We start from the raw sequence: 14,636 nt of genomic DNA, 5'->3' as shown, positions 1-14,636 counted from the left end.
AGAAGATTTTAATTTGGAATGGAAAATCTGTATTCATGTAATAAATGTTTGCATCGTATTGCATCATACCGAATCACATCGATTAGTTTCTAACTAAAACGTATGGTATTTGAGCCCATGTATCTAGATACGTATTGAATCGTCTTCAAAAGGGAAGATGAACATTGTCATCTATAACCGCAAAGAGTCACATCTTGAAAAAAAAAGCCAGTAACTCTCCAGTGTTGGACAACATATTAGTAAAAATTTGTAACATTATCACAAATTTTCTTTCCATCCTCTTTTTTCTCTCCAGGCCATGTCCGGTTCATAGACTATGAATACTCTAGTTACAACTATCAGGCCTTTGACATCGGGAACCACTTCAACGAGTTTGCAGGTAAGAGGAGATACATGGGCTGTATCTTAGTCATGACATGTACTGTACACCATAAATAATGTGTGTGTGTTCAGGTATGAGTGAGCTGGACTATGGGCTGTATCCTAGCCGTGAGATGCAGCTGGAGTGGCTGCGTGTGTATCTGCACGCGTACAAGGCGTCCACTAAGAAAGGAGAGGAGGTCAGCGACAGAGAGCTTGAGACTCTCTACGTACAGGTCAACAAGTTTGCCCTGGTGAGGAACACACTATCGCTCACACCACTGTGGTCACTGCTCGCTCTCTCTCTCTCACACACACACGTGTTAGTACTGGGCTGATCAGTTTGGTCCTGTCTAACCACCGACCTCTCTCTGTAGGCGTCACACTTCTTCTGGGGCTTCTGGGCACTCATCCAGGCCAAGTACTCCTCCATAAATTTTGACTTCCTGGGGTAAGTGCATGTGTGTTATGGTCCCTTGTTAAAATCTGTTGGTTGGCCTGTCTGCCTGTGTTGCATGTGAGTGAAAGGGATCTCTTACTGTGAAAGACATACCAAAACTCAGTCAAAGTCTGTTGTAGAGCACAATCTCCACTACACACAGTGAGAGATGGAAAGGGGAGTAAGTGCCTGTGGAAATGGAGAGAGAGGAGCAGTTGATTAGAGAGCTGTCTTGTCCCTGCTTCCCCCAGGGACCTGCAGAGGTGTAACTGACCCACAGGCTAGTGGTTTGAGTGTCTGCAACCCAATCAGTCCTGCAGTGACGACAGAACTGTCCCCCCGGTCACTCTGTGCCCCTGCCTGTATGAGTGACATATTGCTCAGACAGTTTAGCAGCAAGTCAATGGGATCTGTCTGGGCTATTGTTAAGGCTGCTATTGGATAGTTTGTGCACTCATTTAGTCAGAATGGGTGTTTAACTCTCTCTTCTGGTCTCTTTCAACATGTTCTTCCTTCCCTCACACTCTTTCTCCCTCCAACTTCCATCTTTTCACTCTCTCTCCTTCAGCTATGCTGTGCTGCGTTTCAACCAATACTTCAAGACCAAGCCTGCAGCGATGGCCCTACAGATCCCAGAATGAGAGGGGAATACAAGAGAAGAGAGGTACCCCATCACCGGCACTGACCAGGGGAGCAGACACACTTTGAGCAGGAGAGGACTGGGATGGGGGACAAGGGTTGGGGTTAATGTTTAGGGCTGAGTATGTGGTTAAGGCAGCGGTGTCAAACTCATTCCATTGAGAGCCTAGTGTATGCTGGTTTTGGTTTTTCCTTTCAATAAAGCCCTAGACAACCAGGTGTGGCAAGTTCTTTACTAATTAGTGACCTTTATTCATCAATTAAGTACAACGGAACAGCGAAAACCTACAGACACTTGGCCCTCCGTGGAATGAGTTTGACACTTGTGGGTAATAACATTAAGGGGACAGAGTGTGGATGGACCCCAACATAAAACACTATTATTCCTATTCAACTCAGTCCACCTGTCTCACCACTCAAGGTCCTAATCCGCCACGGTTGGTGTGTTTTCATTTTTTATATTTGATTTATTCTGTGAAGAATTGATTGATCCAGTGAGATTCATTCCCCAGACACAGGTAGCTGGAACACTAGTTTTTGGTGCCGACATGGAGGACAGTGTGCAGACACAGTTATGTATATGTGGGTTCTGGGTTTACTCTTTGGCTGTCGCTGCTCAAAGCGTGTGCTGTGGGACAGAGGAGGCAGTCATCGTCAACCCCCTAGCCCTTAGCTTTGGCACTGATCTAAGAGGATTTCTTTTTTGATTTGGTAATGGAGCCACCTTGAAATTATTGTATATGGTATACATCAAACTTTATAAAAAAGGTCCCGCAAATTGAGTGAACAGTAACTTTAAGTCCATTCTCTCAGATCTACACAAAGTGCCTAGGGGCTAGGGGTTGATTTAGTACTGGCAAGTAGTTGGTTTTCAGTAAAGGGACCATAAATGTGATGGGAAGAGAGGGGCTAGCCACAGGACAGGACAGTGATTTGGTAGTTTAATAAGGTCTGACGGCAGAGCATCTTCAGTGGCCAGGAGCAGCTTCTGCGTCACTGATGCTAAACTTTAAACCAGGGCTCTGTTCTCCCTCTTAGCCTCTTTTCCACCACTTTAGCTTTTATGGTTATGGTGACTTGCTTTGTTAGACTTTCCACTCCTCACAGACCATTCGGAAAATCCCAACCTCAATCACCCCTGTCACACCCCTTCCCCTTACCCCCTCTTTACCCCTCTTCCTCCCCTTTCTCGCTCCTCCTTCTGCCCTATATCGCTTCCTCCTCTCCCCTCTCTTGATTGGCTGGGAAGGGACTTTTGCCTGATGTGCACATACTTACTATAACATCCCAACCTCTCCCCACCCCCTATCAAGTTACAACTTCCCTAAAAAGGAGCCAAAACCTTATATATAAACCTCATTACTGAAACTATATGTTAGGTCAGGGCTTCAAAGGGTCTGGGACCACTAATCCTGGGCTGGTGTTTTTGTTCTGAAGCTTGTCTATGAGAATGTGAGTGAGGTGACCAAGGACAAGACAGCAGGAAGTCCACACTAAGCCAGCAGTCACTTCTCTAGCTGGCATCACGGCACACAGGTCTATGGACCAAATAACTCCAACACCCTTCCTTACCCCAGGCAGCAAGCCCCTCCAGACTACTTCTGACCTCTCCATCCAGGCATTCAGCTCTAGTTCAGTTTTCTCTATCTGAATTTTTTGCAATTCAGTGCTTGTAAGGGTCACCTTAGGTTGGCTCTTTCCTCTAACAAGCCCTCTCAGATCAGAGGGTCAACATAAAAAATGGAGAGCCATGTTAAAGTATGGACATACGGGTAACTGCCAAAATAATGGAAACGCTTGCGTAAATGCAGCATATATTGAAAGCATATGCTTCCACACAGGTGTGGCTCCTGAGTTAATTAAGCAATTAACATTCCATTATGCTTAGGTTAATGCATAAAAATGGTGGGTAAAGACATTTTGGCCACATGGCTATGCCCCCATAGGATGACAATTCCCCCATCCACAGGTCACAAGTGGTCACTGAATGAGCATGAAAACAATGTAAACCATATGCCATGGCTGTTTGTCACCAGATCTCAACACAATTGAACACTTATGGGAGATTCTGGAACGGCGCCATCAACAAAACACCATCTCATGGAATTTCTAGACACTTGTAGAATCTATGCTACGGTGCATTGAAGCTGTTCTGGCTCGTGGTGGCCCAATGCCCTATTAAGACACTTTATGTTGGTGTTTCCTTTATTTTGGCAGTTACCTGTATATCGTCCAGCCTGTCCTGTGATTCTTCCAAATCACCACTAGGGGGAGAAAGGGAGTGCTGACCCCTGCCTTGCCCTCCCCTGGTTGTCTCCTGTTACTGACGGGGTTAATAATTCACCAGTCTGACAGAGGGGACATCAATCATTCAGCAGACCGTGACACTGTGGCTTACCAGGCCCATAACTCTGGCCTGGAGTCAAGAAGGCTCTCTCACCTGTCAGTCACTAACATTAGTTAATAATTTATTATTAGTTAATTTTTTTAAACACGATGTTGAAGAGGACTCCCTGCAATTCCTGCCTGGTTGTTATGAAAAGTCACTAGCCTCGCCTCTTTGTTCCCCTAGTAAACGCCAAAATATGTTGTCTGGCAATGTGGTGAGACTGAGTTCCTGAGCAGCCTCTTGGCTCTGGGCTGGGACAGACTCAGAAGAGCTTGCCCTTTTGTCCCTTGTCACCAGCCGTACAGGCTGGGAGGGTAGATGGAGTAAAGCCATTGTCACCAACTCTGGTCCTAGATAGCAACAGTACAGATACTAACACACATGGTTCCACTAATCAACTAATCGGTGTGTTAATGCTGTGCTGGAACAAAAGCCTGCAACTCTCCAGGACCAGGGTTTTTGACCACTGGAGTAGTGTTAAGCAGAGCATCCACAACATATAGAAATGCAACGAATGGAAATGACTCGTACGTAGGATTGGGTCCATTCTATACGGTACATTTCTATCTGCAACATTCCAAACCTTTTACCCCTCTGAGTCAGTGTTTTAGGATTTTTATGAGTGAGGAGTTGGTTGTGAGAAGAACCTTTATTGTAGTGTTTCCTAAATGGATGGTCTAGGCCAATCCCTTTTGTATCAAGGTTGAAAGACCATTATGGACAAAGACATTACTTTGACAGGCTTTAGGTGAGTCACAACTCCGCATCTGCTCTACGTGATATTTGCCAGTAGACCTTGGGTTGAACCGAGAGTTGACAAGTGCAATGAATTCTTGTTTATCGTAAATGTATATATGTGAATGTGTTTCCTTTGAATGGACTGTAACATTTCAATTGAAACTTAAACAGTATTCTCCTGTTAGGGTGCATTTCTGTGTTGCTTTCATCCTGTGTTTGGTGATTTTTAAGGAGAGATGAGTAGGGGAAGCCACTTTTAGATTGAGACACCATAAGAGTATGAGGAAGATAAGGTGGTTGAGATGTTCTATGCACCAAAGCACTCCCTGGGGTCTGTGTGGTTCATATTCAGAAGTCACTAGATGGCCAAACAAGTTCACTGATCAAGAATGTGTTTTTTTTGTTAAAGGTAAATGTTGCAACAGGTATGAATAAATTGGGATTAATGGTTAAAATCACATGTGATTAGAAAGCGACATAACCTACTTCTACCCTTAATAACATGGCCTGATCGTGGTGTTATGAGTCTGCTTTCTGAACGCTCAATCAACTGGAAATGCACCCACTTATTGAAGTGATGGGTGTACTACAGAAGGTTAAGGCTGCTTTTCTATTCTCCCACATTCTGCCTATGCCCGTGTTAACTCCCCCAGGCAGATTTTAAAGCTTTGGATAAGTGTAAATGGTGTGTACCATTTTTTTATTTTATGCCTGACAGCCTGACACTCCACTCCTCTCAGATCTTTGAGGGCACATGGACGGGAGCGAGTTGAAGAATCAGACCCTACTGTAGGAGTAGCTATATAGCAGTACCATACACTACATCATATGCCTTCACTGGAAGAGCATTGATTTCCATTAGTATTATTGAGGGTGTCCAAGAAGACGTTGCACACTTGCATTCAGTCATTCATTAAAGTTAGTTAAGGTCTGGAATGGAGGCGTGCACTAATGTGGGACCTGATTTTATTATTCTTGTTATTCCAGCATAGGATATGTGCTGGCTATGGAAGGCTTATATCCTGATGGTGGTGTTTTTAGACTAGAAATGTTTAAAGGAGGTATTTATTGGGTGAACCCATCATTGGATTTCTTTCATTTAAAAAAAAAAAGATCTACAGTACATACCAAAATGGTTAGCGTCAAGGCTTGCAGTTAATTTGAAATTAACTTGTGTGAATGTACTAAACTGGCTTAACTTGAAAACCCACTGTACAGAACTTGATTTTAATTTCTAACTGTTCATTAGAATCTGTAAGAGGGCCCAACATTTCAAGATGTATGTCATGTTTGTGCTGGCGTGTGTAGGGAGTCAGCCACTCCTGAAGAGGACGCTGTAGCATTAAAGGCCAGCGGAGAGGAGACGGGTTGTAAATACTGTGAAAATCTGTCTACAGTGATCTTCTGGGAGAGTCATTTAAGTAAATATTTCCATTAAAAAAAACTTGTATGGATGGCAGTTATTCCGTTTCTATACCTAAGACTTTGCTAAAAGTATTTTTGAACAATAGCCACCCTGTTCCACTGTTGAAAATGGATTAACCTTGGTGGGGTAATAAGCATCACCGCTCTCTGTTTGTCAGCTGACCTGGCCCTGAGATGGGGAAGGAAGACCGCCAGGGGGGCTCCACTACGGAGGATATCCTCTACTAAAAACACATTCCAATACACAACACTGCAGCATCCGTACACACTTCTGAGGAGCATACTGACACGTTCCAACATCCTCTAGTAAAGTGGCCTCTCGCTGCCCTCAAGACTACAGAGAAAGTGTCCTTGATTTCTCATTTCTATACAGTTGGTTAGTAATTTGTCATTATGACTGATTATGGCATAAATAGAGGTTGTTTTACTATAGGCCTGGCTGATGTTAGACTATATAAAAAGCCACAGTTTGAAATGGATGAAGGCATACCATAAGGACTGGGGTGGAAAGTCAGTATGGTATGGACTCCTGTGGGAAACGTCGCACATGATTTTGTCTTAGCAAGCAAAGGTGTACACACACAAAAATAACTTGGCCACAAATAACAAGCTATTTATTATTTTCCAAAAACAAACCACAACTTGGAAAATGTACACCTTTAGATTACACAGGCTCTTATAAACAAAATAAAGTCTATATTTACATCAGCAGGTGTGACAACAGGTGACAGTTTTTCTGTAATTATATAAAAATGTTCATCTATTTGTCTATGTACACAGTCCCAGCCTCTCCTAACAGTGCCATCCCCTTGGTTCTGGGTAGAAGTTGTCAGTAGCCACAGACCTAGGATCAGTCTACCCCACCCACATCATAGCCTTAACATTTATTGGTGCAAATGTAAAACTGACCATAGATCAGTGTCCAGGTGCAACTTCATACTATAGTACTCCCCAATCAACGCAAAGGTTTTACTGCAGTGTGACAGCAACTAACCACAAGCCTGTCTCCGTTAACATGGAGATTACATCAGAATTCTGACCCCTCTCTTCTGTCCAGTACATTGTGATGAAGGCTGCATCCCAATAGTCTAAAGTGGCTTCCTATTTTGCTTTCTCCATCTGCACTGATCTGATTAAGGAAAGGAGAGGAAGCGACATAGGACTTTTGAGATGGATCCCTGTTTGTGAAGCCAAATGGCCCTACAGTGACTTCTGACTGCAGTACATGGACGGAGAAACAGCTGTGGTCAAGACAAGAGGCCAGGATGTCAGGGTACACAGACAAGGTGTTCAGGCCAACCTTTGAGTTCAATACTCCAACACATACGGAGATACATACATTTTACAAAACATTCTGTGACGAGTACATTGTAAACCCGGGTCCAAAATAAATTGATTGAAAGATACACACACTTACAGCTTGTACACAACTGATGGATTAGATGAATCTAGAATAAGGGCTTGGAAGGGGATTCCTTAAACATTTCTCCTCATACACTAGATGTAACTGCTGATAGACTATCGCAAGTGCAATAACTGAAACATTGGGTGCATCTCGATAATCTAAAGTGAATTCCTCGCCTCCCCTACTCCACTTGCACCGATGTGAAGAACTCGCAGGAGGAATCTCCCCTATTGCTTTTACTTATCCTCTGTTTTGTTGTTAGTGCATATGAAGAGGAGGATTTGAGATGAGAAGGCCACTTGACTATTTAGGTGAAGCCTTTGGGTCTGTTTTGGAAAGGAGATGAGTGTTGAGTGGAAGTGCATTGGCTAATGGGGATTATATAACCTGGTCTGTGGTGATTAGAGGTTATCTGCGTAATAATTGAAAATGAAATAAAACATGGGTATTTCATGGTGCTGTGCTCATCCCAAACAGCAGAGGGCAGCACTCCTTCAGAATCTCAATCAGATCTCTCCCTAACTACTGATACTCGGTCAGATATTTTTAATACCCCGGCCTTAATGTTTCAGGTTTATAAGGATCCAGTCATCGGATATTGATCTGTGCTTAAGGGAAACATCCACGTCAATGCTTGAAGGGGACAATAATGGACTGCCAGTCCAAACCAGTCGATCTCAACTCATTCCACATTGTGAAAGTCCACTACACATTGTGAATGTGCCTTTTATCACTAGCTACACTCCTACCCTGTTGATAAGGTACGTAGCAGCAACATGAATAGCCCAATATATCATATGACCCATGATCTTTTAGATTCAGCTGCCAGATTCATGTGTAAATGACACATACCTTTAATGTTGTAACAAACAACTCTCAGTAACCGTAACCTGTCCAGCCGGTCAGAGAAGGATGGGCTCCTCCTCGAGTCCGGTTCCTCTCAAGAAGATTCCCCTGCTAGTCTAGCCCTATTGGGGATTTCATTGTTTGATTGTGAACTATGGGGGAGAATGGGAAAGGTTTGACATGTAGGGCTGAATAACAGATACTGGTGGGCCTACGGCAGATTACCAACAACTAACGTCTGGGATGACAACATCTGTTTGTAGGAAAAATAAACATACACAGATAGGGCTGGTGTGTGTCTCTGTGTGTGTTTGATCAATGTCCAATTGTATTATTTTATAAGGGTGGGGCATTTACTATAGTCTATTTCCCATCTCTTCACTCTCACTGATCTAAAAGTGAGGACTATTAGTTTAGACCCTAGTCTTCTGTGACCAGATCAGTGATTAGATAAAGAATGGGATTCATCTTAGAGTGTTGGGACAGACACAGGCTCTGCTGACATGGTCATATGACACACTTGATATGGTCCAAGATCCCCTTCTACAGACACACCCCTTTTCATTCACACCTCTTCCCTTCTCTCTGTCAGTCAGTGAGGAGCACTAGCTCTCCCTCACTTCTCTCTCCTCCGTCGCTCTCCTCCCCCTCACTGTACGGCGGTCTCTCTCTGGGGAGAGGAGTGGGCGTGGCCTGTCCCTCAGGTCTGCGACTAGGCGGAGCCTCCAGCCCTCGCGGCAGGTAGTGCTCCAATAGCGTGGGGTGGAATGGCACCGTTGCCATTGAGACCGCCCCACCACCGCCTGGGTATTGGCCCTCGCCGGGGGTGTAGTGCAGCTGCTGTGGCTCTGATTGGCTGAAAAACAGGAAGAAATGGGACACTGGTGCAGTAACGTACGCCAAATCCTTGTCAAAATCTGAAAGGACTGGATAGGCCCTGAGACATGGCTGTATGTAGGAGTCTACCACCATGTCTCAGGACAAGTCCATACCCAGAGAAGAGGACTTAACAAACCACTAAAATCTACTGCTACTCAAGTGCAGTTTTACAATCAGAGAACAATAGAGCAGAGTTTTAATCACTATGAGAGACTAACATAACCAGCTGTAGCCCTGCACTTCTATTTAACCACAGTGGGTTTGTTTGTGTTCTTACAGAAAAAGCATGTGGGAAGGGAACAGTTTATATTGTTTCATTTCACTAAGAGCTCTCTGCATAATAGCACGTGTGTGTGTTACCTGTGTGGGTATGCCCCTCTCTGCTCCTGTCTCCGGTTCTTCATCATGGCTTTGTACTCGCCCACCCGGAGTCTCCGCCCCTCCACGATGCAGGTGCGTTTGGGGCGGGGCTTGTACTTGTAGTCGGGGTAACGCTCCAGGTGCTGTCGGCTCAGCCTGGCCTGCTCCTCATAGTAGGGCTGCTTCTCCTGATTAGACATAGACTTCCATCTAGTTCCTGGCGGGAGGAAGACAATGTCAGACTAAAGAACAGAGGACTTAGTGTGTGAAAGAGTACATCTGCTTCTCCTAGTTGGACATAGACCTCCAGTGACCTACAGAGAAAGGGGTTGGCTACGTTAGATGAGGAGGGAGCGATGGCTTGAGTGTCTCCAGTGCTTCACAATGGAATGGAATGTTTGGTCAGAGGAAAGGGGTGCGGGCAGTGTGTATGTGGATGGGGGGTGGGTGCGTGGTAGGAGGTTCCTGTCGCCAGGGGAAGCAGGTGGCAGATTGTGGCCTCACATGCCCTACTGTGCCAGGACTACAGCGGGTGACACACACACAATATGTATACAAAGACTATATATAAACACACACAGTGCACATTGACTGACAGCATGTGTGTGTGTTTTACGTGTCATTAATCCCTGAGGAGCAATTTGTGCATGCTTTATGTCCCCTGTGCGTGTGTTTGTGGACTCACCCAGTATCTTGCTGATGGAGGAGTTGTGCATGTCAGGGAAGGCCTGTAGTATACGTCGCCTCTCGTCTTTGGCCCAGACCATAAAGGCATTCATGGGCCTCTTGATGTGGACGGAGGAGGGGGGGCCGCGAACCTCCGCAAACACCCCCACACCAGGAGCAGATAGGGGGCCTGCAGGAGGGGAAGAGAATGGTGGGACAGCCAGTCAGTGGCCAACAAAACATCTACTTTCACTCAACTTCACTGGTAAAAACAGGAAAGGAGAAAACAAATACCGGACAAGCATCGTCCATGTTGTATCAGTGTAGCTAAAGGAGATGCTTGCCCACTCCCATGTTATTTTTTATCAGGTAGTGTTGGGGGGCCTAATAATTATAACTGTATTTGTATAGCGCTTTCGATACAAGTTAACAAAGTGCTTCACACAAAATAATAAAAAGGAGAAAATAATTTCATCATGAAATCAGCCTACCCTCAGAGTCGCTGCTGTGATGGTCCTCGTTGGTTTGGAGGGTCTGTCCATCCTCCCCCCGGTCTGGGGGTGGCAGCCTGTTGCTGTGTCCAGCCACTTTATACTCCTACACAGAGACAGAGTTACACACACCCACCTGACACACACAGGCCTAAACTTTAACACACAGAAGACAGACGGGATTTGAATGTTGCTGCAGATAAACAGGCCTGAAGAGAGCATTTAACATTATCTGTGTGTATTTGTGCGTGCGTGAGTAGCTATGTTTCCATTAACTTGTCCAGTGACATTTATAAAGTGTGCATATAGTGCGTTTCCATGGAACTATCTTCTTTCAATAAAAACAGCTGGACGTAAAGACAACACACCCAAAAATATTTTTTACCCTCACAAACCTACAGCGTCGAATAAACTGAAATGGTTGAAGTGTTTCCATTACCCTTTCAGGCAAATTGCGCATTAATAAAAAGCCTGTATTCCCTCACCTACAGTACCTTCACAAAGTATTCAGTCCCCTTGTCTTTTTCCACATTTTGTTAAGTTACAGCCTTGTTCTAAAATGGATTAAATTGAGATATAGTATCACTGGCATACACACAATATACCATCATGTCAAAGTGAAATTATGTTTTTGGACATTTTTACTATCATTAAAAAAGCTGAAATGTCTTGTGTTAATAAGTATTCAGCCTAGCGGTTAAGAGCATTGGGCCAGTAACCGCAAGGTTGCTGGTTCGAATCTCTGAAGCGGCAAGGTGGGAAAAATCTGTGTTTCTGTCCTTGAGCAAGGCGGTTATCCCCCAACAACAACTTTCCCGGGCACCGTTTATGTGGACTTCGATTAATGCTTCGGTTCAATGCATTCAGTTGTGCAACTGACTAGGTATCCCCCTTTCACTTCCTCACATAATAAGTTGCATGGACTCACTCTGTGTGCAATAATAGTGTTTAACATGATTTTTGAATGACTACCTCACACATACTATTAACTGGAGCTCAGTCGAGCAGTAAATTTCAAACACAGATTCAACCACAAACGCCAAGGAGGTTTTTCAATATCTCACAAAGACGGGCACCTATTGGTAGATGGGTTTAAAAATAAAATAAATAAATGTTTTAACAGACATTGAATATCCCTTTGAGCATGGTGAAGTTATTAATGACACTTTGGATGGTATATCCATACCCCCAGTTACTACAAAATACAGGCGTCCTTCCTAACTCAGTTGCCGGAGAGGAATGAAACCGCTCAGGGATTTCACCATGATGCCAATGGTGACTTTAAAACAGTTACACAGTTTAATGGCTGTGGAGAAAGCTGAGGATGGATCAACAACATTATAGTTACTCCGCAATACTAACCTAAATGACAGAGTGAAAAGAAGGAAGCCTGTACAGAACAAAAATATTCCAAAACATTCATCCTGTTTGCAATAAGGCACTAAAGTATAACTGCCAAAAATGTGGCAAAGAAATTAACTTTATGTCCTGAATACAAAGTGTTATGTTTGGAGCAAATCCAACACATCACTTCATATTTTCAAGGTGGTGGCTGCATCATGTTATGGGTATGCTTGTCAAAAGGAATAGAGCTAAACCTGGTTCAGTCTGCTTTCCAACAGACACTGGGAGACAAATTCACGTTTCAGCAGGACAACAACCTAAAACACAAGGCCAAATATACACTGGAGTTGCTTACCAAGACAACATTGAATGTTCCTGAGTGGCCTAGTTACAGTTTTGACGAAAATCTATGGCAAGACTTGAAAATGGCTGTCTAGCAATGATTAACAACCAACTTGACCGAGCTTGAAGAATGAAGAATAAAAAATAATGTGAAAGACTCACAGATGTAATCACTGCCAAAGGAGATTCTAACATGCATTGAATACTTTTGTAAATTAGATATTTCTGTATTTCATTTTCAATAAATTTGCAAATATTTCTAAAAACATGTTTTTACTTTGTCATTATGGGGTATTGTGTGTAGATGGGTGAGAAAAAATATCAATCCAGGCTGTATCACATCTGGCCGAGATTGGGAGTCCAATATGGAAGCGAACAATTGGCCCAGAGTCATCCGGGTTTGGCTAGGGTAGGCCGTAATTGTAAATAAGAATTTGTTCTTAACTGACTTGCCTAGATAAATAAAAGGTTTTTAAAAAATTATAATAAACATTTTTTAAATCCATTTTGAATTCAGGCTGTGACAACAAAATGTGGAATAAGTCAAGCGGTACGGATACTTTCTAAAGGCATTATATCTGTTTCATGTCTCAGGTAGCCTGCGAAAGCCAGCATGGATAGAATGCAATAATGTACTAATATTTGCCATATTCTAATAATTCTCATGTGCTAACGTATCGCCACGGTCCATGCCATGGTGAATATTGCTCTCCTGTAGATCTGAAATAATTGGATGGTGAAACTTGCAACCAGCCAACCAGAAAGGCAAGGCAATCTTGTCCTGCAAAGAAGCATACTTTTTATAGTGCTATATTAACCACGCCCCTCTGCAAATACGCCTTCTCCGATGTTGGTTACAAGGCGGTAAGCTACCTTCAAAATGATTCAGATATCATTTATTCGAAAAATACAGTTTCCATCATCATTTGTCACAATAAAGAAAGTTAGAGAAAATAAAAATCTACCCCTGTTAAATAAAAATTTATAAAAATGTTGTTGATTTTTATAAAAATTATCCTATATCTGCTATTTCCATTACACAATATTTTTGCGACATTGCTTTTGTCGAACAAACCTGGGTCAATGAGTGAGTGAGTGAGGGAGATGCCTCTCATTTCAGCTGGTGTTTAAAGTTCATGAACAGTCAAAATCATGTTTTTAATGAAATTGGATGATATTTGGAGTACAATGATCAAAGTATGAATAATGACTGTTGCTTCGACACTGATAAAGTCTGATTATAACGTTACTGTCCCCTCCCCCATGTCAAACACTTGGCTTTAGGAGGCGGGATTATTAAGGAGATAGGGTGACATCTCTCTTTATGTAGTGTTGCGTTGTCTCTCTTGTCGTGATGTGCGTTTTGTCCTAAATTTATATTTTACTTTTAATCCCAGACCGTCCCTGCAGGAGGCCTTTGGCCTTTTGGTAGGCCGTCATTGTAAATAAGAATTTGTTCTTAACTGACTTGCCTAGTTAAATAAAGGTTAAATAAAATAAAAAAACATCAACCTAACTCTCATTTTAATACACCAATGGTAACATGATATTCTCTTTCCTAATTTAAAGAAGTGCTGCCTTGTAACCAACATCGGAGAAGGCGTGTTTGCAGAGAGGGGTGGTTTATATACAGTTGAAGTTGGAAGTTTACATACACCTTAGCCAAATACATTTGAACTCAGTTTTTCACAATTCCTGACATTTAATCCTAGTAAAAATTCCCTGTTTTAGGTCAGTTAGGATCACCACTTTATTTTAAGAATGTGAAATGTCAGAATAATAGTAGAGAGAATGATTTATTTCAGCTTTTATTTCTTTCATCACATTTCGAGTGGGTCAGAGGTTAACATACACTCAATTAGTACTTGGTAGCATTGCCTTTAAATTGTTTAGATTGGGTCAAACTTTTCGGGTAGCCTTCCACAAGCGGACCACAATAAATTGGGTGAATTTTGGCCCATTCCTCCTTACAGAGCTGGTGTAACTGAGTCAGGTTTGTAGGCATCCTTGCTTGTGGTCAGGGCTTTGTGATGGCCACTCTTAATACCTTGACATTGTTGTCCTTAACTTCTTTATGATAGGGGGCAGCATTTTCACTTTTGGATGAATTGCGTGCCCATAGTGAACTGCCTCCTACTCTGTCCCAGATGCTAATATATGCATATTATTATTACTATTGGATATAAAACACTCTGAAGTTTCTAAAACAGTTTGAATGATGTCTGTGAGTATAACAGAACTCATATGGCAGGCAAAAACCTGAGAAGAAATCCAAACAGGAAGTGAGTATTCTGAGGCTGGTCGATGTTAAAC

The 14,636-nt window shown here is 43.0% G+C and overlaps 2 protein-coding genes across 5 annotated transcripts in view; one reads left to right on the top strand and one right to left on the bottom strand.

Annotated features, from left to right (window-relative positions):
• LOC139535748 (ethanolamine kinase 1-like) overlaps window positions 1–6,019 on the top strand; it is a 36,375-nt gene extending 30,356 nt beyond the window's left edge. For both annotated transcript variants that reach the window (XM_071335503.1, XM_071335502.1), the window contains exons 6-9: window positions 296–379; window positions 454–614; window positions 738–811; window positions 1,368–6,019. In XM_071335503.1, the coding sequence (XP_071191604.1) occupies window positions 296–379; window positions 454–614; window positions 738–811; window positions 1,368–1,440 (392 nt within the window). In that variant the 3' untranslated portion in view covers window positions 1,441–6,019. The remainder of the gene's footprint in view (window positions 1–295; window positions 380–453; window positions 615–737; window positions 812–1,367) is intronic.
• A 568-nt stretch (window positions 6,020–6,587) lies between these two features.
• sox13 (SRY-box transcription factor 13) overlaps window positions 6,588–14,636 on the bottom strand; it is a 72,117-nt gene continuing 64,068 nt past the window's right edge. For all 3 annotated transcript variants that reach the window (XM_071335501.1, XM_071335499.1, XM_071335500.1), the window contains exons 11-14: window positions 10,638–10,743; window positions 10,166–10,336; window positions 9,481–9,697; window positions 6,588–9,097 (exon numbers count right to left, since the gene is read on the bottom strand). In XM_071335501.1, coding sequence (XP_071191602.1) covers window positions 8,830–9,097; window positions 9,481–9,697; window positions 10,166–10,336; window positions 10,638–10,743 — 762 coding nt within the window. In that variant the 3' untranslated portion in view covers window positions 6,588–8,829. The remainder of the gene's footprint in view (window positions 9,098–9,480; window positions 9,698–10,165; window positions 10,337–10,637; window positions 10,744–14,636) is intronic.

Source organism: Salvelinus alpinus, chromosome 12 (genome assembly GCF_045679555.1).
Source record: "Salvelinus alpinus chromosome 12, SLU_Salpinus.1, whole genome shotgun sequence".
Lineage (NCBI taxonomy): Eukaryota > Metazoa > Chordata > Actinopteri > Salmoniformes > Salmonidae > Salvelinus > Salvelinus alpinus.
This window is presented reverse-complemented; position numbering and strand designations above follow the sequence as displayed.